The sequence below is a fragment of the Oncorhynchus nerka genome, linkage group LG27 (genome assembly GCF_034236695.1).
Source record: "Oncorhynchus nerka isolate Pitt River linkage group LG27, Oner_Uvic_2.0, whole genome shotgun sequence".
Taxonomy (NCBI): domain Eukaryota; kingdom Metazoa; phylum Chordata; class Actinopteri; order Salmoniformes; family Salmonidae; genus Oncorhynchus; species Oncorhynchus nerka.
The window spans coordinates 28055435-28082432 of NC_088422.1; the positions used below are offsets into that span (position 1 = coordinate 28055435).

At 44.9% G+C, this 26998-nt stretch overlaps 1 protein-coding gene across 1 annotated transcript in view; it reads right to left on the minus strand.

Annotated features, from left to right (window-relative positions):
* Window positions 1-26998, minus strand: part of LOC115111193 (nuclear receptor corepressor 2-like) — a 178232-nt gene that overhangs the window by 20231 nt on the left and 131003 nt on the right. The window contains 11 exon segments of the mRNA XM_065011528.1: window positions 1200-1350; window positions 5179-5282; window positions 5444-5551; window positions 5681-5831; window positions 5944-6080; window positions 16544-16711; window positions 17058-17105; window positions 20349-20577; window positions 21023-21146; window positions 22546-22960; window positions 26796-26934. Of these exon segments, the coding sequence (XP_064867600.1) occupies window positions 1200-1350; window positions 5179-5282; window positions 5444-5551; window positions 5681-5831; window positions 5944-6080; window positions 16544-16711; window positions 17058-17105; window positions 20349-20577; window positions 21023-21146; window positions 22546-22960; window positions 26796-26934 (1774 nt within the window).

The window sequence follows — 26998 nt, forward strand, 5'->3', positions numbered from 1 at the left end:
CCAAATTAACGTAGCATTGGAAAAAATATATAAATCCAGCCTAGAGTATAGCCTATCATCATCAAAATATAAAAATGTGTTTGTAACATGCACAATTAGAAGCATCAGCAAGCTTGACTAAATTCCAGCCCAGTAACTTTGCTCACCGCATCCTCTGACAGTCTCGTCTGGCTGCCACGAAAAGCCCTCACCTTGGAGAGAGTCGATCACGTCATTGAGGAGCTGCTGATCTGCACGAAGTGTGCGCGTGCCACTGGCCATGTACTTTGCTGGACATGCTAGCTATTCTTGGCGACACATCATCACTTTAAACGCATTCCATCTTGGTGTTATCGGTTGGCCTACAACTACTGATAGTACCGGCAAAATGTAAGTTATGAATTGCAAATCACCATACAGCTGACACACTTCGATTTCAATCATTTTGACTTCAATTTGGCCGTCCAAAATACTATCAGCTTGCATGGCCAGTGAATTGGTTCAATGACATTGTTGTTTCGTATATTAATCGCTTCTAATAGATCTGAAAATGATGCATGAACCATGAATTTAACCGACTGTTTGTTTATAACAAGGGACGCCCCACATTTAACCTGGACAGATAAATAGTAGGAATTTGCGCTGGCTTCAGCCATGACGGCATGAGAGAGAAATGAAACCTCTGCACGTCGCTTGCAGGTGTGAGCGTGTGTGTTTCAATGTCCAATCCGAGGCTCAAACATGATCTGAGGCTGATTGGTCTGTTGCGCATCAACTTGGGAAAGCATCAAGGGAGAGCGGACAGTGTGTTATAAACAAAGCTGCATATATTGCCCAAAAAATGACACATCTGATTCGTTTTTTTTGCGAGGTGTGGAGAAAAGTAAGGCGGGGCATCCGTTAAACAGTAATTCAACTTCGTCCGGCCTACGGCTATTATTTAACAAAATGTGGGAAAAGTGAAGGGGTATGAATACTTTCCGAATGCACTGTATGTCATTTTGAAACGTCATTTTCAATAAATTTGCAAAAATGTCTAAAAACACGTTTTCCCTTAGTCATTATGGGGTACTGTGTGTAGATGGATGAGGAAAAACAATACATTTAAAAATCAGGCTGTAACAACAAAATGTGTAATAAGTCAAGGGGTACGAATACTTCCTGAAGGCATTGTAAGTAAGTGAAGTAGCACAGCATTTCTAGAAGGTTAGAGTACTGACGGTCATAGGTGAGGATGTGTCCACTGATGCCCTCATAGACCACGTGTCCTTTGGACAGGAGCTCATCCCGCTCCCTCTCTGCTCTGCTGGGGCTATCCTCTGTGATCAGACGGGTTATGGTCCCCTTGTACAGCACATCTGCCGGGGTGCCCTGTGGAGGGAGTGGGACAGACATAAGAACAACACTCAATCATCTCACAAGATAGAGGACATCAGTTCACAGATTTCATTAGTCGTTGTTGTAAGATGTACAGTACCAGTCAAAAGTTTGGACACACCTACTCATTCAAAGGTTTTTCTTTATTTAAAAAAAAATATTTTCTACATTGTAGAATAGTGAAGACATAAAAACTATGAAATAACACATATGGAATCATGTAGGAACCAAAAAGGTTTTAAACAAATCAAAATATATTTTATATTTGAGATTCTTCAAAGTAGCCACACTTTGCCTTGATGACAGCTTTGCACATTCTTGGCATATTCTCAACCAGCTTCACCTGGGATGCTTTTCCAACAGTCTTGAAGGAGTTCCCACATATGCTGAGCACTTCTTGGCTGCTTTTCCTTCACTCTGCGGTCCAACTCATCCCAAATGATCTCAATTGGGTTGAGGTTGGGTGATTGTAGAAACCAGGTAATCTCATGCAGCCCTTACACAGCCTGGAGGTGTGTTGGGTCATTGTCCTGTTGAAAAACAAATGATAGTCCCACTAAGCGCGAACCAGATGGGATGGCGTATCGCTGCAGAATACTTTAGTTGCCATGCTGGTTAAGTGTTCCTTAAATTCTAAATAAATCACAGACAGTGTCACCAGCAAAGCACCCGCACACCATCACACCTCTTCCTCCATGCTTCACGGTGGGAACCACACATGCGGAGATCATCCGTTCAGCTACTCTGCATCTCACAAAGACACTGGTTGGAACCAAAAATCTCACATTTGGACTCAAAGCAAAGATTTCCACCGGTCGAATGTTCATTGCTCGTGTTTCTTGGCCCAAGCAAGTCTCTTCTGCTTAATGGTGTCCTTTAGTAGTGGTTTCTTTGCAGCAATTCGACCATGAAAGTCTAATTCACACAGTCTCCTCTGAACAGTTGATGTTGAGATGTGTCTGTTACTTGAACTCTGTGAAGCATTTATTTGGGCTGCAATCTGAGGTGTAGTTAACTCTAATGAACTTATCCTCTGAAGCAGAGGTAACTCTGGGTCTTCCTTTCCTGTCCTTATGAGAGCCAGTTTCATCATAGCGCTTGATGGTTTTTGTGAAGTACTTGAAGAAACTTTCAAAGTTATTGAAATCCTCCGGATTGACTGACCTTCATGTCTTAAAGTAAAAATGGAGTGTCATTTTCTATGCTTAGTTCTTGCCATAATATGGACTTGGTTTTTTACCAAATAGGGCTATCTTCTGTATACCACCCCTACCTTCTACACCTGCATTACTTGCCGTTTGGGGTTTTAGGCTGGATTTCTGTACAGCACTTCGTGACATCAGCTGATGAAAGAAGGGCTTTATAAATACATTTGATTGATTGATTGAACACAACTGATTGGCTCAAACACATTAAGGAAAGAAATTCCACAAACTTTTAACAAGGCACATCTGTTAACCTGTTAGTCCTATAGGGGCAGTATTTCATTTTTGGATAAAAAGACGTGCCCGTTTTAAGCGCAATATTTTGTCACGAAAAGATGCTCGAATATGCTTGGAATTGATAGCTTTGGAAAGAAGACAGTCTTACGTTTCCAGAAATGCAAAGATTTTCACTGTGAGTCCCTTAGAACAAATGTTTCGGGCAAAACCAAGATGTATGACCGACCAGGAAATGCACAGGATTTCTGAGGCTACGTTTTCCATGATCGCCTTATATGGCTGTGAATGCGACAGGAATCAACGGACTCTTTCTCTTGTTTCCCCAAGGTCTCTGCAGCATTGTGACGTATTTGTAGGCATATCATTGGAAGATTGACCATAAGAGACTACATTTACCAGGTGTCCCGCTAGGTGGCTGCGTGGCAATTGGTGCGCAAAAGTCAGGTCCCGGTATTTTTCCATTCAAATCTCAGAACAAACCAGGCTACAAGGACGGTGCTTTCAACGGAGAGAAATATGACAAACCACCTTCAGGATTGATTCAAAAACGTTTTCCATGTTTCAGTCAATATTATGGAGTTAATTCGGAAAAAGTTCGACATGTAGGTGACTGAATTTTCGGTTAGTTTCGGTAGCCATATGCATAGTAACAAAAGGGAACGATGTGTCCTACACAAGAATCTTTCAGGAAAAACTGGACATCTGCTATGTAACTGAGAGTCTCCTCATTGAAACATCTGAAGTTCTTCAAAGGTAAATTATTTTATTTGATTCCTTGGCTGTTTTTTGTGAATATGTTGCGTGCTAAATGCTAATGCTAACGCTAAGCTAGCTATCACCACTCTTACACAAATTAGTGATTTTCTCTGGTTCTAAAGCATATTTTGAAAATCTGAGACGACAGGATTGTTAAGAAAAGGATAAGCTTGAGAACAGGCATATTTATTTCGTTTCATTTGCGATTTTTAAAAATCGCTAATGTTGCGTTATGCTAATGAGCTTGAGGCTGTAGTAACGATACCGCATGCGGGATGGGGCGGACTAAGAGGTTAATTGAAATTCATTCCAGGTGACAACCTCATGAAGCTGGTTGAGTGAACGCAGAGTGTGCAAAGCTGTAATTAAGGCAAAGGGTGACTACTTTGAAGAATCTCAAATATAAAATATATTTGGATTTGGTTAACTGTTTTGTTACTATATGATTCAATGTGTCATTTCATAGTTTTGTAGTCTTACTCTATAATGTAGAAAATAGTACAAATAATGAAAGTGTCTCCAAACTTTTGACTGGTACTGTATATTTTTCCAGAATGTAATTTTTCATTGTGATAGCTCTGGTGAGTAAGATCATACAGAGTGTACATCATGCACTGATGTCACATAAGAATACAATTTGTGTCTCAGATAATACGCCCCACAGACTCTGCAGTGCTAACACTAGGTGACAAAATGGCAGCAGCAGGTTTGGTCGGGGCTTTCTGTCATATCTCTGGCACACTTTGCTGTGAGTCATATTTCCGCCATTGCCGATGAGTGTTTATGTAAGCCTGCTGGGAGGCTGATCGAGAGCACACAAGGCTGTCATTGGAGACTGATATGAAGTGTGGGAGGAGGGAGGGGGTGAAGAGGGACATGTGTTGCCCTAGATCACATTTCCTGTCTGTTGATTACAGATCTTTCCAAAGAAGGGGGGGGGTGTAGTGTAGGTCAGGGGCCAGGGCATCTACCCCTCAGCATTCAACTTTATCAAGGGAGATGCGAGTGATGCCCCTGATACAACAAAGCCTTAACTGTACACGCGCACAAATACACACACTTTCGCTCTGCCTAGCAGTCAGCTAAACAAACAAAGAAGGAGCAGGCTAACTTCCCCACCCGCTCTGATTACATCTCTCTCACCTTTCCCTCAGTTATCTATCTGGGCATATATAACATCACCCCATTTCAAGGCCAGTTGGCCCGAGGCAGATATTACAGCAGGCTGAGGACTGTGCATATCATTGATGGGGCTTAGTGAGTGGAGAATAAACAGATAAATAAAGTAGAGAACAGACGTGGTACAGTGTGTACCTGTTGCTAGGGCGACAGGGAGCAGTCAGAGCCACGATCATGTCACACCAGGCAGGATTAGCAGGCAGATCCTGCCTGCCTGCAGCCCCAGCCTTTACCCTGCCTTGCATGAACACTAACTGAGCCTGACTAGCTTTCCAGCCTGGGGTCATGACCTCTCAACACGTCTATGTCGTGGTCCTCGTTTCATTTGGAGGCATACAAACAGTCCGGTGAGACTTTTAGGTCAAAGCTGATAAAGTCATGATAATGAATAAGGCACAGTAAGCAGAAGCACATTGTAGTGTTGTGGTCAGTGTGTTGCTCTTACCTGGGTGATGGAGCCTCCCCGGTAGGAGATGGGGGAGTCCTGGTGCACTCTGGTCCCTGGGATGCCCTTTGTGATGCTGCCCCCCTGCACTGCTGGCAAAGACCCTGCAAATTCAACACATCCAGGAGCAGAGTGAGGGCTTTATATTGGCATAGACATCTGTTAATGTACCAATAACAGAGAAGAGAATCAGTATAAGCAGAGAGCAGTGTACACTTGATGCCCAACATCAAGGGGTGTGGAATGTATCTAGTTATGAACTCACCACGTCCAGCATTGGCGTCATGGGGCATCCCCTGCGTGGACAGGTTCTCTGCCAGGGATGACGGGCACCGCGGAGACAGCTGCTCCTGCTTCACCACCGGGTAGGGACCTGGTGTGTGTGTGTGAGTCAGAGAGGGACAGAGTGAGACAAGAGCAGAGGAGAGAGAGTGTCAATGGAGAAAGCCCAGGACACCCAAAATCTACAATTGAAGGTTAGGGTAAGAAGAAGGCAACTCACCAGCAAACCAAGGCTGGGAGTGCTGCACCCACTCCAGACACTTGGACTCACCCACTTTCCTCTGATCCATCCAGGACAAACCCATCTGTACAGGGGGCATCTTCCCATGGTCCATCCCATGAGCCGGGCTATGCAGCTGCACTGGGGTGCCCTGCGAACCACACAACAACAGTGAGCATGGTGAACGGCAAAATTCTATTCACTTTCACAATAACTCAACATCTAATGGGTGCCATGGCTCTCTCTCTCGTAGTGTCCTATACCTGTGTGATAGACCCCCCTGGCTTGTTGGAGGAGATGAGAGGGGGTGGCTCTGGCATATGGAGGGGGAGCACCGCTGCCAACCTGGCACCATCCTGCTGCAGACCAGGGGGCCCAGAGTGGCCAGCCTGCTGGAAAGCTGAGAGCAAAGACAGAAATATACTTTACAAATATACACATGGCAGTTTAGGGAAGCAAAGTAGGGTTGGCTAAGAATAACACAGAGCAAGGAGGCATAACAATGAAATGGGAGATGAGACTTGAACTGGAATAGGGAGGGGTGAGGGTCTGCCGATGGGAATAGGGAGGGGTGAGGGTCTGCCGATGGGAATAGGGAGGGGTGAGGGTCTGCCGATGGGAATAGGGAGGGGTGAGGGTCTGCCGATGGGAATAGGGAGGGGTGAGGGTCTGCCGATGGGAATAGGGAGGGGTGAGGGTCTGCCGATGGGAATTAGGGAGGGGTGAGGGTCTGCCGATGGGAATTAGGGAGGGGTGAGGGTCTGCCGATGGGAATAGGGAGGGGTGAGGGTCTGCCAATGGGAATAGGGAGGGGTGAGGGTCTGCCGATGGGAATAGGGAGGGGTGAGGGTTTGACGAGAGGGAATAATAGTAAGGTAGGGAAGGTCTGGGGAATAGAGGGGTTGTAGTGGGACTGTGGACAGTCAAAGCACTTCTAACTCACATGGCTCTCAGATATCTCAATTCTTATTAGCCAACACCTGTCACGTGATCGGGTCATTCTCACAGGCATCTCAGCTAAGAAGTAGGCTACAAGTGAGACAGACACATTGGGGACGCAACTGCGCGGATCCTTCTTATCGAATTCCGAGGCGCATATTGGCCTACAGAACTTTACGTTAGCAAATAAGATGAGTAAGCCTTACAAACAGCAAAAGCTATAGCCTATGTCAATCCACCATAGTACAAAAGTTTACCTATTCAATTGGTCAACTTGTCTTTCTGTGCAAGAAATAAATATTCCAAACATACTCTGGGACAGTTGGGAAAGGGAAAGGGTGATACCAGGTCAGCTGTACAACTGAATGCGTCTCCCACATTTTAACCAACCCCTCTGAATCAGAGATGTGCGGGGGGATGCCTTAATCGACATCCATGTCTTCGGCGCCCGGGGAACACTGGGTTAACTGCCTTGCTCAGGGGCAAAACGACAGATTTTTACCTCGTCAGCTCTGGGATTCGATCCACCTTTCGGTTACTGGCCCAACGCTCTAACCACTAGGCTACCTGCCACTAGGCTAGGCTACCTTGTGGAATGCGATAGATAACAAATTAATACAACCACTAGCATCAAAAAAACCTGTGGCTGATGCAAACGATCAGAACGTTAATCTTAAAATGTTGATAAACTATAAGGATATTTCTATTTCTTGACATTTGTGCAGAAAGGCTATAAGCGCGAATGTTCCAAAATGCAATCAATTAGCAGCGAAACACTGTTATCCAAAGTGACCGCAAACGCGATTACGTAATTCCTTATTATAAAAGTTGCATTTTTACGGTGAAAATGATCTTCACACGCCGCCTATGTATGCCGCCTATGTATGCCAGTTAGGCTCTACACGGATTAACGTGCTTAACTTTAAGAAATTTTGGCCACTTTAGTTGTGATACAAACCTTATCAAAACATATAGGCCCTATGGGCTAGGCCAGTGGTTCCCAAACTTTTTATAGTCCCGTACCCCTTCAAACATTCAACCTCCAGCTGTGTACCCCCTCTCGCACTCTCAAATGTTGTTTTTTTGCCATCATTGTAAGCCTGCCACACACACACTATACAATACATTTATTAAACATAAGAATGAGTGTGAGTTTTGTCACAAGAAGGCCAGCATCCTGGAGTCGCCTTCATTGTTGATGTTGAGACTGGTGTTTTGATGGTACTATTTAATGAAGCTGCCAGTTGAGGACTTGTGAGGTGTCTGTTTCTCAAACTAGACACTAATGTACTTGTCCTCTTGCTCAGTTGTGCACCGGGGCCTCCCACTCCTCTTTTTATTCTGGTTAGAGCCAGTTTGCGCTGTTCTGTGAAGGGAGCAGTATGCAGCGTTGTACGAGATTTCAGTTTCTTGGCAATTTCTCGCATGGAATAGCCTTCCTTTCTCAGAACAAGAATAGACTGATGAGTTTCAGAAGAAATTGTTGTTGTTTCTGGCATTTTTTATTGTTTCTGGCATTTTGAGCCTGTAATCGAACTCATCAGTACTGATGCCCCTGATACTGAACTAGTCTAAAATGACCATTTTATTGCTTCTTTAATCAGGACAACAGTTTGCAGCTGTGCTAACATAATTGCAAAAGGGTTTTATAATGATGAATTAGCATTTTAAAATGATAAACTTGGTTCCAAGATGGCGTAGCAGTCGGACGTGTGTTTTGCCTTGTCCCGTCCCGTAAATGTTTTTCTTACCTCGCTTTTATTTCGTATATATTTTTATCTCACTTTCCATCTACGGACTGAATATACTCTCCTACAACCCACCTCACCCAATGTGGTACGGATCTGCTATTTTTATACTTTAGAACCGGAACTCCCATCAGAAGCTAGCCAGCTAACTAGCAGTCAGTTAGCCACTGCTAGAGGTCTTCACCGTTAACTCGGACACCAGTAAGCCTAAGCTCGGTCAATACCTGCCAGTCTGCACAGCGCGATATCAACTCAGAGCATATCAGACTGCTTTTTCTCTACCACATCTCCTGATTCCGACTGCAAGCCCTGAACCTCTCCACCGGATCATCGCAGCTAGCTAGCTGCAATCCGAGTGGCTACTCCTGGATAACGTCTACGTCCCAGAAGAAGGAACCGGTTAGACTCGAGCTAGGCCCATCTCCCGGCAAGCAGAGGAGGTCCACCAGCCAATTCTTGGGCTGCAATACCTATTTTGCCAATTGGCCTGGACCCTTTACTGCCGACACGGAGCACTGCCGATCCATCACGACTGGTCTGCCAACGTATTCGTCCGAAGTGGTTTCAATAGGGTCATCTGTTGCGATGTCACCGAAGGCCTATCTGCAAGCCCCGGTCCGCTAGCAGTCTGAATCGCCGTGTCTCCAGCTCGCCTTGCGTAGTAGAGACTACTGAATCGGCTCCCTGACTCACCTATATTGCTACTCATTGGACCCTATGATCACTCGGCTACACATGCCTCTCCCTAATGTCAATATGCCTTGTCTATTGCTGTTATGGTTAGTGATTGTTGTCTTATTTCACTGTAGAGCCCCCCAGCCCTGCCCAATATGCCTTAGATAGCCTTTTTGTCCCACCCCACACACATGCGGTGACCTCACCTGGCTTAACTGGTTCCTCTAGAGACAAAACCTCTCATCATCACTCAATGCCTAGGTTTACCTCCACTGTACTCACATCCTACCATACTCGTCTGTACATTATGCCTCGAATCTATTCTTCCACGCCCAGAATTCTGCTCCTTTTACTCTCTGTTCCGAACGCACTAGACGACCAGTTCTTATAGCCTTCAGTCGTACCCTTATCCTACTCCTCCTCTGTTCCTCTGGTGATGTAGAGGTTAACCCAGGCCCTGCAGCCCCCAGCACCACTCCCATTCCCCAGGTGCTCTCATTTGTTGACTTCCGTAACCGTAAAAGCCTTAGTTTCATGCATGTTAACATCAGAAGCCTCCTCCCTAAGTTTGTTATATTCATTGCTTCACCATACTCCGCCAACCCTGATGTCCTGGCTTAGGAAGGCCACCAAAAATCCTGAAATGTCCATCCCCAACTACAACATTTTCCGACAAGATAGAACTGCCATAGGGGGCGGAGTTGCAATCTACTGCAGAGTTCTGTCATGCTATCCAGGTCTGTGCCCAAACAATTCAGCTTCTACTTTTAACAATCCAACTTTCCAGAAACAAGTCTCTCACCATTGCCGCTTGTTATAGACCCCCCTCAGCCCCCACCTGTGCCCTGGACACCATATGTGTTTTAATTGCCCCCCATCTATCTTCAGAGTTCGTACTGTTAGGTGACCTAAACTGGGATATGATTAACATCCCGGCCGTCCTACAATCTAAGCTAGATGCCCTCAATCTCACACAAATGATCAAGGAACCTACCAGGTACAACCCTAAATCCGTAACAACGGGTACCCTCCTGACTAACTTGCCCTCTAAATACACCTCTGCTGTCTTCAACCAGGATCTCAGTGATCACTGCCTCATTGCTTGCGCCCGTAAAGGGTCCGCGGTCAAAGACCACCCCTCATGACTGTCAAACACTCTCTAAAACACTTCAGCGAGCAGGCCTTTCTAATCGTCCTGGCCCAGGTATCCTGGAAGGATATTGACCACATCCCGTTAGTAGAGGATGCCTGGTTGCTCTTTAAAAGTGCTTTCTTCAACATCTTAAATAAGCATGCCCCATTCGAAAAATGTAGAACTAAGAACAGATATAGCCCTTGGTTCACCCCAGACTTGACCAGCACAAAAACATCCTGTGGTGATGTGCATTAGCATCAAATAGCCCGCGCAATGTGAACTTTTCAAGGGAGATAGGAACCAATACACACAGTCACTTAAGAAAGCTATGGCTAGCTTTTTCAAACAGAAATTTGCATAATGTAGCACTAATTCCAAAGATTTCTGGGACACTGTAAAGTCCATGGAGAATAAGAGCACCTCCTCCCACCTGCCCACTGCACTGAGGCTAGGAAACACTGTCACCACCGATAAATCTACGATAATCGTTCATTTCAAGAAGCACTTTTCTACGGCTGGCCATGCTTTCCACCTGGCTACCCCTAGCCCGGCCAACAGCTCTGCACCCCAAAAGAAACCTGCCCCCCGGCTTGTCCTTCACCCAAATCCAGACAGCTGATGTTCTGAAAGAGCTGCAGAATCTGGATCCTTACAAATCAGCTGGGCTAGACAATCTGGACCCGCTCTTTCTAAAATTATCCGCCAAAATTGATGCAACCCCTATTACTAGCCTGATCAACTTCTATTTCGTATCGTCTGAGATACCCAAAGATTGGAAAGCTGCCACGGTCATCCCCCTCTTCAAATGGGGATACACTCGAGACACAAACTGGTATAGACCTACAGTTGAAGTCAGAAGTCTACATACACTTAGGTTGGAGTCATTTAAACTCGTTTTCATTTCTTGTTAACAAACTAGAGTTGTGGCAAGTGGGTTAGGAGGTGTACCTGTGGATGTATTTCAAAGCCTACCTTCAAATGCAGTGCGTCTGCTTGACATCATGGGAAAATCAAAATAAATCAGCCAAGACCTCAGAAAAAAAATTGTAGACCTCCACAAGTCTGGTTCATCCTTGGGAGCAATTTCCGAACGCCTGAAGGTACCACGTTCATCTATACAAACGATAGTACGCAAGTATAAACCCCATGAGACCACGCAGCGGTCATACCGCTCAGGAAGGAGACGTGTTCTGTCGCCTAGAGATGAGCGTACTTTGATGCGAAAAGTGCAAATCAATCCCTAAACAAAAATGGGGTGGTTTGCAAGCCGAAGAACACCATCCCAACCGTGAAGCACGGGGGTGGCAGCATCATGTTGTGAGGGTGCTTTGCTGCAGGAGGGACTGGTGCACTTCACAAAATAGATGGCGTCATGAGGATGGAAAATTATGTGGATAAGCAACATCTCAAGACATCAGCCAGGAAGTTAAATTGGTCTTCCAAATGGACAATGACCCCAAGCATACTTCCAAAGTTGTTGAAAATGGACAACAAAGTCAAAGTAATGGAGTGGCCATCACAAAACCCTGACCTCATCCCATAGAAAATTTGTGGGCAGCACTGAAAAAGAATGTGCGAGCAAGGAGGCCTACAAACATGACTCAGATACATCAGCTTTGTCAGGAGGAATGGGACAAAATTCACCCAACTTATTGTGGGAAGCTTGTGGAAGGCTACCCAAAACGTTTGACCCAAGTTAAACTATTTAAAGACAACGCTACCAAATACTAATTAAACTTCTGACCCACTGGGAATGTAATGAAAGAAATAAAAGCTGAAATAAATCATTCTCTCTACTATTATTCTGACATTTCACATTCTTAAAATAAAGTGGTGATCCTAACTAACCTAAGACAGGGAATCTTTACTAGGATTAAATGTCAGGAATTGTGAAAAACTGAGTTTAAATGTACACTGCTCAAAAAAATAAAGGGAACACTAAAATAACACATCCTAGATCTGAATGAATGAAATATTCTTAGTAAATACTTTTTTCTTTACATAGTTGAATGTGCTGACAGCAAAATCACACAGAAATTATCAATGGAAATCAAATGTATCAACCCATGGAGGTCTGGATTTGGAGTCACACTCAAAATGAGTGGAAAACCACACTGCAGGCTGATCCAACTTTGATGTAATGTCCTTAAAACAAGTCAAAATGAGGCTCAGTAGTGTGTGTGGCCTCCACGTGCCTGTATGACCTCCCTACAATGCCTGGGGCATGCTACTGATGAGGTGGTGGATGGTCTCCTGAGGGATCTCCTCCCAGACCTGGACTAAAGCATCCGCCAACTCCTGGACAGTCTGTGGTGCAACATGGCGTTGGTGGATGGAGCGAGACATGATGTCCCAGATGTGCTCAATTGAATTCAGGTCTGGGGAACGGGCGGGCCAGTCCATAGCGTCAATGCCTTCCTCCTGCAGGAACGGCTGACACACTCCAGCCACATGAGGTCTAGCATTGTCTTGCATTAGGAGGAATCCAGGGCCAACCGCACCAGCATATGGTCTCACAAGGGGTCTGAGAATCTCATCTCGGTACCTAATGGCAGTCAGGCTACCTCTGGCCAGCACATGGAGGGCTGTGCTGCCCCCAAAGAAATGCCACCCCACACCATGACTGACCCACCGCCAAACCGGTCATGCTGGAGGATGTTGCAGGTAGCAGAGCGTCTCCAGACTCTGTCACGTGCTCAGTGTGAACCTGCTTTCATCGGTGAAGAGCACAGGGCGCCAGTGGCGAATTTGCTAATCTTGGTGTTCTCTGGCAAATGCCAAACGTCCTGCACGGTGTTGGGCTGTAAGCACAACCCCCACCTGTGGACGTCAGGCCCTCATACCACCCTCATGGAGTCTGTTTCTGACCGTTTGAGCAGACACATGCACATTTGTGGCCTGCTGGAGGTCATTTTGCAGGGCTCTGGCAGTGCTCCTCCTGCTCCTCCTTGCACAAAGGCGGAGGTAGCGGTCCTGCTGCTGGTTTGTTGCCCTCCTACGGCCTCCTCCACATCTCCTGATGTACTGGCCTGTCTCCTGGTAGCGCCTCCATGCTCTGGACACTACGCTGACAGACACAGCAAACCTTCTTGCCACAGCTCGCATTGATGTGTCATCCTGGATGAGCTGCACTACCTGAGCCACTTGTGTGGGTTGTAGACTCCGTCTCATGCTACCACTAGAGTGAAAGCACCGCCAGCATTCAAAAGTGACCAAAACATCAGCCAGGAAGCATAGGAACTGAGAAGTGGTCTGTGGTCACCACCTGCAGAACCACTCCTTTATTGGGGGTGTCTTGCTAATTGCCTATAATTTCCACCTGTTGTCTATTCCATTTGCACAACAGCATGTGAAATTTATTGTCAATCAGTGTTGCTTCTAAAGTGGGCAGTTTGATTTCACAGAAGTGTGATTGACTTGGAGTTACATTGAGTTGTTTAAGTGTTCCCTTTATTTTTTTGAGCAGTGTATTTGGCTAAGGTGTATGTAAACTTCCGACTTCAACTGTATATCCATCCTGCCCAGCCTTCCTAAAATCTTCGAAAGCCAAGTTAACAAACAGATCACCAACGATTCCGAATCCCACCGTACCTTCTCCACTATGCAATCTGGTTTCCGAGCTGGTCATGGGTGCACCTCAGCCACACTCAAGGTCCCGAACGATATCATAACTGCCATCGATAAAAGACAGTACTGTGCAGCCGTCTTCATCGACCTCGCCAGGGCTTTTGACTCTACCAATCACCGCATTCTTATCGGCAGACTCAATAGCCTAGGTTTCTCAAATGACTGCCTCGCCTGGTTCACCAACTACTTCTCAGATAGAGTTCAGTGTGTCAAATCGGAGGGCCTGTTGTCTGGACCTCTGGCGGTCTCTATGGTGGTGCCACAGGGTTCAATTCTCGGGCCGACTCTTTTCTCTGTATATATCAATGATGTCGCTCTTGCTGCTGGTGATTCTCTGATCCACCTCTATGCAGACGACATCATTCTGTATACATCTGGCCCTTCTTTGGACACAAACCTCCAAACAAGCTTCAATGCCATACAACACTCCTTCCGTGGTCTCCAACTGTTTTTAAATGCTAGTAAAACTAAATGCATGCTCTTCAACCAATTGCTGCCCAAACCCGGCCGCCCGACTACAAATACCTAGGTGTCTGGTTAGACTGTAAAATTCTCCTTCCAGACTCACATTAAGCATCTTCAATCCAAAATTAAATCTAAAATCTGCTTCCTATTTCGCAACAAAGCCTCCTTCACTCATGCTGCCAAACATACCCTCGTAAAAGTGACTATCCTACCGATCCTTGACTTCGGCGATGTCATTTACAAAATAGCCTCCAACACTCTACTCAGCAAATTGGATGTGGTCTATCACAGTGCCATAAGTTGTCACCAAAGCCCCATATACTACCCACCACTGCGACCTCGCTACATATTCGTCGCCAAACCCACTGGCTCCAGGTCATCTATAAGTCTTTGTTAGGTAAAGCCCCACCTTATCTCAGCTCACTGGTCACCATAGCAACACCCACCCATAGCACACGCTCCAGCAGGTATATTTCACTGGTCATCCCCAAAGCAAACACTTCCTTTGGCCACCTTTCCTTCCAGTTCTCTGCTGCCAATGACTGGAACGAATTGCAAAAATCACTGGCTGGAGACGTATATCTCCCTCACTAACTTTAAGCATCAGCTGTCTGAGCAGCTTACCAATCAATGTACCTGTACACAGCCAATCTGTAAATAGCACAACCAACTACCTCATCCCATATTGTTATTTATCTTCTTGCTCTTTTGCACCCCAGTATCTCTACTTGCACATCATCATCTGCACATCACTCCAGTGTTAATGCTAAATTGTAATTATTTCACCTCTATGACATATTTATTGCCTTACCTCCCTAATCTTCTACAATTGCACACACTGTAATTTTCTTTTCTTTTGTGTTATTGACTGTATGTTTGTTCATGTGTAACTCTGTGGTGTTGTTTTTGTCGCACTGCTTTGCTTTATTTTGGCCAGGTCGCAGTTGTAAATAAGAACTTGTTGTCAACTGGCCTACCGTGTTAAATAAAGGTGAAATAAAAAATAAAAATAGCTAACGAAACGTGCCACTGGAACACAGGAGTCATGGTTGATGATAATAGGCCTCTGTACGCCTATGTAGCTATTCCATTAAACATCAGCCGTTTCCAGCTACAATAGTCATTTACAACATTAACAATGTCTACACTGTATTTCTGATCAATTTGATGTTATTTTAAATGGACAAAAAATGTGCTAATCTTTCAAAACCAAGGACATTTCTAAGTGACCCCAAACTTTTGAACGGCAGTGTGTGTGTGAAATTAGTTTTGATTTAGAATGGACCATTATCATGAACTTGTCTCAGAACAGGGTCACGGGGGTAAAAAATAGATGTCATCTAACCACTTAAATAGTGAATGGAGGACGCTTTTCCCGTGGTTTATTTTCATGCCTGCCAGGTACGCTATACTCCCGCTGTAAAGCAAAACAATGTGCTTAATATTAGGAAAGTTGATAAATAAATCTAAACTGAACAAAAACATAAACGCAACATGTAAAGTGTTGGTCCCATGTTTCATGAGCTGAAATAAAAGATCCCAGAAATTGTCCATACACAAAAAGCTTATTTCTCTCAAATGTTGTGCACAAAATTGTTTACATTCCTGTTAGTGAGCATTTCGCCTTTGCCAAAATAATCCATCCACATGACAGGTGTGCATATCAAGAAGCTGATTAAACAGCATGACCATTACACAGGTGCACATTGGGCTGGGGACAATAAAAAGCCACTCTAAAATGTGCAGTTTTGTCACACAACACAAAGCCACATATGTCTGTTTTGAGGGAGCGTGCAATCGGCATGCTGACTGCAGGAATGTCCACCACAGCTGTTGCCAGAGAATTTAATGTTCATTTTTCTATCCTAAGGCGCCTCCAATGTCATTTTTGAGAATTTGGCTATATGTCCAACCGGTGTCAGAACTGCAGACCACGTGTAAACACGCCAGCGCAGGACTTCCACATCTGGCTTCTTCATCTGCAGGATCATCTGAGACCAGCTACCCAGACAGCTGATGAAACTGACGAGTATTTATGTCTGTAATAAAGCCCTTTTGTGGAAAAAAACAAACAAATTCTGATTGGCTGGGCCTGGCTCAATCCCTGCACCGAGAAATCCATAGATTAGGGTGCTGGGTACCAGGGATTAGCACATTTGGGAGGCCACTAATGACCAACAGCAGCATCAGATCTTGGAGAAGCCTAGTTACCACAACTAAACGGCCACGTGGAATTTGACTGTGGTCAACGTAACAGCCGTAAGTGGGACTCACAGGAGTTATAGTGGAGTAGGTGCTGGTCGTGGCTGAGCTTGGCCATGTCTCGATGGGACATTGGGTAGGGGGACATGATGGGCCGGCCCAGGGTAGTGGCCCTCAGGTCCTCTGGCCCCACCGGCTGCTTCTTAGGGTCACCATGAGGAGAGAAGGCCCGGGACTTATCTGCAAGACGGGACAAACACACACACAAACGGTAAGGGATGGGGGGTAATTGCTATCTTTCTGGAAGCTGAGAACCATCCCTTGGTCAGCGCTAGCTTTTTATGCTCCTTCTCCTCATCATCATCATTACTATCATCATCATCATAGCAAGGAGTGCAGCCAGGCAGCGTCTGTGCAGTCAGCCACACAGCAACGCTGCTCCACACAGCCACGGCACACACACTGCCAAACCTTCGAATAGTGTTACACACACAATCCCACTGAGGAAGTGAATTTAGCTAGGTGTGTGTTGGGCAAAGGGGTATGAGTTAGGGATAGATTGGGGTGGGGCGGGGTGTGAACCTACGTAATCCGTGAAGTAGAGTCTGCAGCCACCTCTCGTTGCCTTCCAGCTCTGCAGGGACACAGACATACTGCAGCTGATCACATACATCACACTCACACACACAGTCACGCGTACATATGTCCATGTAGGGCTGGGCGATATGACCAAATATTATATCGCTGATTTTTTAAATTTAATTGACGGTATTTGACGGTATTTTATGTTTTTTAATAATAAAAGTTCTAAATTTGCTTCATGAGTAGTGCGTGACCCTAGGATGGCAACACATACAGTTGAAGTTGGAAGTTTACATACACTTTAGGTTGGAGTCATTAAAATTTGTTTTTCAACCACTCCACAAATTTGTTGTTAACAAACTTTAGTTCTGGCAAGTCGGTTAGGACATCAACTTAGTGCATTACACAAGTACTTTTTCCAACAATTTACACACAGAATATTTCACTTATAATTCCCTGTATCACTGTGCCTTTAAACAGCATGGAAAATTCCAGAAAATGATGTCATGGCTTTAGACGCTTCTGATAGGTTAATTGACATAATTTGAGTCAATTGGGGGTGTACCTGTGGATGTATTTCAAGGCCTACCTTCAAACTCTGCCTCTTTGCTTGACATCATGGGAAAATCAAAAGAAATCAGCCAAGACCCCAGAAAAAAATTATAGACCTCCATAAGTCTGGGTCATCCTTGGGAGTAATTTCCAAACGCCTGAAAGTACCACGTTCATCTGTACAAACAATAGTATGTAAGTATGAACACCATGGGACCACGCAGCCGTCATACCGCTCAGGAAGGAGAAGTGTTCTGTCTCCTAGAGATGGACGTACTTTGATGCGAAAAGTGCAAATCAATCCCTGAACAACAGCAAACGACCTTGTGAAGATGCTGGAGGAAACAGGTACAAAAGTATCTATATCCACAGTAAAACGAGTCCTATATTCACATAACCTGAAAGACCACTCAGCAAGGAAGAAGCCACTGCTCCAAAACCGCCATAAAAAAGCCAGACTACGGTTTGCAACTGCACATGGGGACAAAGATCGTACTTTTTGGAGAAATGTCCTCTGGACTGATGAAACAAAAATAGAACTGTTTGGCCATCGTTATGTTTGGAGGAAAAAGGGGGAGGCTTGCAAGCCGAACACCACCATCCCAACCGTGAAGCACGGGGTTGGCAGCATCATGTTGTGTAGGTGCTTTGCTGCAGGAGGGACTGGTGCACTTCACAAAATGTAAGGAATCATGAGGATGGAAAATGATGTGGATATATTGAAGCAACATCTCAAGACATCAGTCACGAAGTTAAAGCTTGGTCAAAAATGGGTCTTCCAAATGGACAATGACCCCAAGCATACTTCCAAAGTTGTGGCAAAATGGCTTAAGGACAACAATGTCAAGGTATTGGAGTGGCCATCACAAAGCCCTGACCTCAATCCCGTAGCAAATTTGTGGGCATAACTGAGCGTGTGCGAGCAAGGAGGCCTACAAAGCTGACTCAGTTACACCAGCTCTGTCAGGAGGAATGGGCCAAAATCCACCCAACATATTGTGGGAAGCTTGTGGAAGGCTACCCAAAACATTTGACTCAAGTTAAACAATTTAAAGGCAACACTACCAAATACTAATTGAGTGTATGTAAACTTCTGACCCACTGGGAATGTGATGAAAGAAATAAAAGCTGAAATAAATCATTCTCTCTACTATTCTACTGACATTTCACATTCTTAAAATAAAGTAGTGATCCTAATTGACCTAACACAGGGAATTTTTACTAAGACAGGAATTTGTGAAAAACTGAGTTTAAATGTATCTGGCTAAGGTGTATGTATTCTGATTGTTTTATACTGTTCAATTCAACTTAAACACAATTTTTAAAATAATTTCCATCAATTTCTGCATTTGACATAATTTCCACACTGCCACGTAGGGCTGCACGATTTGAGCAAGCAATCTGGGCCTTATTTTTCACCAAATGTTGCAATTTGACTTGCGATTTAGAGCAAAACACTTGGGTTAACTGTTGGAATCATGGAAATAATATGTCTATTGTAGTTATATAGTTCGAATATTGCACACTTTTAATACAGTGTTGTTTGACATGACAACTAAGGAAAATGCCAGGGAGGAGTTATTATGACAGGGTAGGAACTAAAGTGTTGATAGGTGTTTCCTAGGGGACCCTATAATCTTTGGCTACATTGAATGTTCTCTCTTAGCTACTTCATGTAGCTAACATATTCTTGTTTTGCGTATTCCTCTTTAATCTAGAAGATACTGTTGCACAAATAAGATGCTGATTTAGGTCTACACCATCACTATTATTATCAGGCTGTATTAGCTAGCTACATTTGCTTTTACTCAGTACATTTATTGGCTAGCTAGCAATTAGCTTTAGCGGCTAACAATCAGCAGCTCACAAGATTTAGGAATAACTTGCTAAACTAGCTGTTTGCAGATGTAAGAAACACAAGCTAAGAGTGTAATTATAGAATGCTGGTAGATTTATATTAAGAAGCAAAGTGACAACTGCATCATTGTCATCAACATTGTTGCATATGCTGCATTGACCATGCAGACTGAACGCAAGTGTCTTGTGGTCGAGGAACATCAAATGTTCTCCTTGAGTGACAGGAGCCATGGCTAGGTCTGTGTGGAAAGTGGCATAGAGAGAGAGAGAGTGGAGAGAGATGACTCAAGTAGCGAAGTAAACTATAAAAATGGACGTCACACACTACGTATCACATTTAACAAACCAAAAATTCTAATACCGTTATAGAAGGTAAAGTAAAAACCCACACCGGTCCGTGCATCAATACCGGTATATGGCATAAAACGGTATACCGCCCAGCCCTATGTCCATGCAGCTCGAATCCCCAGATGGAAACTCTTCAGTCCTCTATGTCTGTCTGACTATTTATAACTCCAGCTCAACAGTGGAGAATTTTGTGTAAACATCTGCTAATTAACTTCTAAATAAGACTAGGTCTGGATAGGTCTAGTAACTCACATGGAGCACTACTCCACAATGATATCCAAGACTGAACTTAACACAGATCCCGCTACATGGTTATACCTGACTGTGAGCCCAACAATCAATACCAGTACTTTAGACAACACACTGTGGAACTGACAGAGTCCTCAAGTAAGCATGGAATCATCCAGAGCTACCAGGAGCTTCTAAACAATAGCACCAACGTAGAATCAAAGTAACAGTTTAGCTGAAGGAGGGAGTTGTGTTTAGACTGAGCAGGAGGGTGAGAGGAGCTAGGGAGAGAGAGGGCTGATGTTCGTACCGTCCTTGTCGCTGGCGGAGGGGCTGCGTGGGTGGACGCGGGGGCTGCTGATGTTATGGGGGTCCCCCTGCGCTGGGTAGGGGTGCTGTTTGCTGGGCTGACCTGCATGCTGCTTGGCCTCCTGGGAGGACTCTCCATGAGCCATGGTGATCTGATGCTGGTAGAGAGCCAGGGCATGGGGGGGCAGCTCAGCCTTACTACACCCACCCCGAGGTCCACCATCCGGCATCTGCACACACAGGAGAGAGAAGCCTGGTGAGCAACAGATACACATACAAACAATATACACCCGGGAGATCCCACATCTAATGACCCGGTTCCTCTTATTTTCCCTAATGCCTGGCACCTCATTTCTCATCTGGGTCAATGTATCCCCTTCTCCTCCAGCTGGCCTGCTTATCTAATACAAATATGATAGGGCTTAATCATTTTACTCGCCATGCTGTTATCTGTGTAAGAAGCAGTATTTTCATTACAGGAGGGCTGGCCTTAATACCACTAGGGGGTAGAATGACCAGGCTGGACTAATCCAAGGACTTATCTGTTACTGATTCTACCTGGCTGGCTTCCATATGCTTTCCAAGGATGGAGGAGACAAAGATACAGGCTGTGGCCCTGGCGTGTAACGAGAGGAGGGGGATGCACTGACTCACACAGAAAGTGGTAAGACTCACAATAGGGGGGATGGCAGCAGCCCTCTGTTTGAGCTGCTTCAGGTCCATGGGCTTTTGCAGGGGGGAGGAGATGACCCCATCATGAGCATAGTTCAGCAGGCTGGGACGGCTGGGAGACGTCATCCTGGACAGGGAGAGAAGGAGACAGAGACAGAGAGAGAAGTAGAGGAGAGAGCAAGAGAGAGAAGTAACTAGAACACAGAGTTCCCCATTCAGTAGCATGCCAATGGATGTCCCACGCATTCCTTAATATGGCCACAACCCAGATTCTTTTATTTGCTTTCCCAATAAACACAGATTGACCTGGAGCAGAATCTCGCACTATGAAAACACAAAGAGAGCAGAGGTTCTGATTGTGTTTCCATCCCACATGCCTAACCACCCATCCCCCACTCGCAGATACACTCATACAAACCCACAAAGATACTCTGCCACACACAAACAAGAGACTGGGGAGCACACACACTCCCTCCCATTGTTTGCTTTGGCACAGAGGGCAACGTTTCCCTAGGCTCTGCCAATACTTGCAGTCTGCTGTCATGGAAAAAACAGAACAAATACCATGCAAACACTGCAGGACGAATCACCACTCCCCCAAGCCGTCAGCCCACATCTTTGACACACACATTTGCGCTTGCAGGCAAACACACTCAGACAGAAGCACGCAGGTACATACAAAATGAGGACATTTTACTGATATCGATAATGACAAGTTGCCTATACTAGAACAATATTGTTTGATGATGAAGAGAAAGGTGAAGTCTGTCACTATAGGCGACAGCTAACAGGACAACTGATCTTCAGAATTTAAAGTTGTAGTAGTGGTGGTTTTAAGGGTAATATGAAAAAGTAACTGTGTGCACATTAATGTTAAAAACATATCTTTAGAGTTATCGTTAAAAGGGCTTTGTACATATCACCCAGCTCTAGTACATATGCACACACTCACAAAGGCAGATAGAGTTTATGTTGATGATTGTTGTAGAGTATTGGCCACAAATTGCTTGACATCTTAGGGCTATACAGAAGAACACTAGTGACACTCTTCCCCTCTTCCCTTCCACACTCCAGATGTAGGTCTCGCTGCAGTGGGGAAACCAGAATTACCCCCCCCCCACCTTAGTCAATGCCACTCCGACATTGTTTATCCTAATATCCATTATTTTACTGTAGATTTGTGTGTATTGTTGTAAATTGTTAGATACTACTGTACTGTTGGAGCTAGGAACACAAGCATTTCACTACACCTGCAATAACATCTGCTAAAAATGTGTGTGTGACAAATGAATTTTGAACAGCCCCCAGCCCTGAGCCCACACCTATAACCCCCCACCCATTCCTGAGCCCCACATGTAACCCCCACCCACCCAAGCTTCGAGTCCCCACATGCAACCCCCTACCCCACCCAGCCTTGAGCCCTCACATGAAACCCCACCCTACCCTGCCCTGAGCCCTCACATGCAACCCCCAGCCCTGAGCTCTCACATGCAATCCCCCTACCTCACCTAGCCCTGAGCCCCCACCTGTTCTTCTCTGTACTATCCAACTCCTCCAACTCGTCCGCGCTGCAGGTGGCACTAGAGTCACTGTCTGCGTGGGAGCCCGTCTTGGGCCCATGGTCCCTCTTGGAGCTCTTGGATGAGCTCTTGCTCTCCTCTGCATCTGCAGTGGGGGGCTTCATGTCTCGGTCTGTGGATTCGCTTGGCTGCTCCTTGCTGCCCTCCTCTGCCTCCGTCTTCACCTCCTGCTTGATGGCCTTCCCCACTTCTCCTGGGGGTTTCTCATCTCCTTGCTGGCCCATGTGGGAACCTGAGGCCTCCTTGTCCCCAGAGTTTGAGCCAGCTTTGACCCCACCACTACCCTCCTCTTTAGGCTTGCTGTCCTCAGAGGAACGCGGAGAGGGCAGGCTCTCTGTGTCAGAGCTGTTGTTAGCACCACCTGGTAAAGGAGAGCGAGAAGGACAGATAAAGAATGAAAGACTGCAGATATTACATTGGCTGCCTAGCTGAGTAGTAATCTAGTAAATCAAAATCAAATGTTATTGATCGCATACAGATATTTAGCAGATGTTACTGCGAGTGTAGCAAAATCCAACAGTGCAGTAATAAAACAAAATACAGCAAAGTTGCTTAGGAGCCATGAACAGGGCAACCATGTCTATCGGTGCCATCTTGCTATCATGTAAAATCCTCGTCCTCTTTCACTTCCCTCTCTCTTGTGCCCCATCTTTCTCTAAAACCAGATTTCTCAAAATGCCACTTTCCACCTAATTGGCTTTCACTGTACAATGAGGGAGAACACAAAAACAATTTTGAACGTGGAGGGAATACCCTGGGACTTCCCAGCTCTATTCTGGTAACTGAGACTATAGGTATATCAACAAATTACTACATCAGGGGTCGGCAATGTAGCATTCGTAAAGTATTCAGACCCCTTGACTTTTTCCACATTTTGTTAGGTTACAGCCTGATTCTAAAATAAAATAGTTTTTTCCCCTCATCAATCTACACACAATACCCCATAATGACAAAGTGAAAACAGGCTTTTACACAAAAATAAAAAATAAAACATTTACCCCCCTTTTCTCCCCAATTTCATGGTATCCAATTGTTAGTAATTACTATCTTGTCTCATCGCTACAACTCCCGTACCGGCTCGGGAGAGACGAAGGTCGAAAGCCATGCGTCCTTCGAAACACAACCCAACCAAGCCACACTGCTTCTTAACACAGAGCGCATCCAACCGCACCAATGTGTCGGAGGACGCAGTGCACACCGTGCACTGCGCCCGGCCCGCCACAGGAGTCGCTGGTGCGCGATGATACAAGGATATCCCTACCGGCCAAACCCTCCCTAACCCGGACGACGCTAGGCCAATTGTGTGTCGCCCCACGGACCTCCCGGTCAAGGCCGGCTGCGACAGAGCCTGGGCGCGAACCCAGAGTCTCTGGTGGCATAGCTAGCGCTGCGATGCAGTGCCCTAGACCACTGCGCCACCAAGGAGGCCCGAAAACAGGCCTTTTGAAAATAAAAAACAGAAATATGTTATTTACATAAGTATTCCGACCCTTTGCTATGAGACGCCAAATTGAGCTCTGGTGCATCTTGTTTCCATTCACCATCCTTGAAATGTTTCTACAACTTGATTGGAGCACCTGTGGTAAATTAAACTGATCGGACATGATTTGGAAAGGCACACACCTGTCTATATAAGGTCCCACAGTTGACAGTGCATGTCAGCGCAAAAACTAAGCCATGAGGTTGAAGGAATTGTCTGTAAAGCTCAAAGACAGGATTGTGTCGAGGCACATTTCTGCAGAATTGAAGGTCCCCAAGAATACAGTGGCCTCCATCATTCATAAGTGGAAGAAATTTGGAACCAGTAAGACTCTTCCTAGAGCTGGCTGCCCGGCCAAACTGAGCAATAGGGGGAGAAGGGCTTTGGTCAGGGAGGTGACCAAGAACCCGGTGGTCACTCTGACAGAGCTCTTCTGTAGAGGTGGGAGAACCTTCCAGAAGGACAACCATCTCTGCAGCACTTCACCAATTAGGCCTTTATGGTAGAGTGGCCAGACGGAAGCCACTCCTCAGTACAAGGTACATGACAGCCTACTTAGAGTTTGCCAAAAGGCACCTAAAAGGACACTCAGACCATGAGAAACAAGATTCTCTGTTCTGATTAAATTAAGATTGAACTGTTTGGCCTGAATGCCAACCGTCACTTCTGGAGGAAACCTGGCACTGCTCATCACCTTCCTTACAGTGAAGCATGGTGGTAGCAGCATCATTCTGTGGGAGTTTTTCAGTGGCAGGGACTGGGGGGAAAAATAATGTTTTTGCTTTGTCATTATGGGGTATTGTGTGTAGATTTATTCAGGGGAAAAAACTATTTAATAAATGTTCAACATAACAAAATGTTGAAAAAGTAAATGGGTCTGAATTACTTTCCAAATGCACTTTATGTCATTTTAATTTTGGGTAAAAAATACTCAAATCACCAGGAATTTAGCCTAAATCTGTTGAAGTATTCCCACAAATATTGATTCTAGATGCAAAGACTGAGCTATTGAGATGCCAAGGTTACTAATATACTAGAAACGACGAGCAATAACAGTTAACAGTATTGCGAATTTGGCCTAAAGTGAGTTGAGGGGCCGTTATCAACCCAGGGTATTTAAATGAGTCTACCAGTAATATGAGCAATCAGCCAGGATCCAAAAGAAGATTCTAGAATTAAAAACGCAGATGTTGGTATGTAGACCACATGTGTGGAAATATTTGATACAGAGCAAAAAATTATTTTTCTAAATAATGAATGTCTTAGCCAAGTGCTTTGAATTCCCATGCACCCATGGTCAGAATCTCATTTTGATGATTGCAGTCTTTGTATTCTCAGAATCGCATTCAACTCCATGTTCTACACAGACATTATTGTGATGCTGTTAAAAGTCCATATTGCACTTAATTCTTCCTTCAGCACTCAAGGCACTCCAGATATTTATAATCAAGAAATACTGTCATCACATAACGTAATCATAAAAACATAACCTTCAAATTGATTGAAAACGGTTTCATAAACTAGTTTCAACATAAAGTGTACATGGCTGGTTTCTAATCAGTCCATGTGAATGAGTGATTGCAAGTTAACCTCTTAAGTCGACCCTCTACTTTTTTGAACATTCTGTTAAAAATCGCGCAACATTTCAGCGCCCTGCTACTCATGCCAGGAATATAGTATATGCATTTGCTTAGTCTGTGTGGATAGAAAACACTCAGACGTTTAAAAAACTGGTTAAATCACTGCTGTGGCTTTACCAGAACGGCATTTACATCGAAAAGCACAGGAAAAACTGATCACTGAAAATGGGAAAATATATCCATGCGCTACTTGAACCCATTGATAAAGGTGAACCACAATTAATTGACTGAGGTTGCAGTACCTACAGCTTCCACACGGTGTCTAGAGTCTTGTCATTTCCCTTCGAGTTTTTTCTTGGTCAAACACATGCAGGACACCGTATCTCCTCCGGTCTAGGACCGGATATTTTCGTTGAGTTTCTAGCCGGACATTTTTCCAGACGGACAGCTAATGATCGCCTCCTGATGAATTTTATCGCTTATTAACGTTTACTAATACCTAAAGTTGCATTACAAACGTATTTCGAAGTGTTTTGTGAAAGTTTATCGTCGACTTTTTGAATTTTAAAAAATTACGTTACGTTTTGAAACAATGTTTTTTTCGTTTATCACACAGTCTACATATAACGATATCTAGGCTTTATATGGACCGATTTAATCGAAATAAAGACCCAAATAGTGTTTATGGGACATCTAGGAGTGCCAACAAAGAAGATGGTGAAAGGTAATGAATGTTTTCTATTTTATTGTGCGGTTTGTGTAACGCCGAAATGCTAATTATTTTGTTTACGTCCCCTGTGGGTCTTTTGGGGTGTTGCATGCTATCAGATAATAGCTTCTCATGCTTTCGCCGAAAAGCATTTTAAAAATCTGACTTGTTGCCTGGATTCACAACGAGTGTAGCTTTAATTCGATACCCTGCATGTGTATTTTAATGAACTTTTGAGTTTTAACTAATACTATTAGCATTTAGCGTAGCGCATTTGCATTTCCAGAGCTCTAGTTGGGACGCAAGCGTCCCGAGTAGAAGCAACAGGTTAATGGAAGTATTCTGAAAGTGCTTATGGACGATATACTGACAATGGCTCCCTGTCCTCTATGACGTTGATTATTGTAAGTGTGTGTGTTGTTTCTACCTTCTCCATCCTCGGGGGCCTCCTCCTCGTTGCCGCTGGCCCCGGAGCCCTCCATCTCCTCCTCCTCGGCAGCAGACGGGGCACTGGCCTCTTCACTTTGTAGAGCTTTGCCTTTACGCCGCGCCTTACGCTCTCTCTCCTGGGTGAAACCCAACACACACTAAATACCGCAGCTTGGGAACAACACGCTATGAGAACCACAA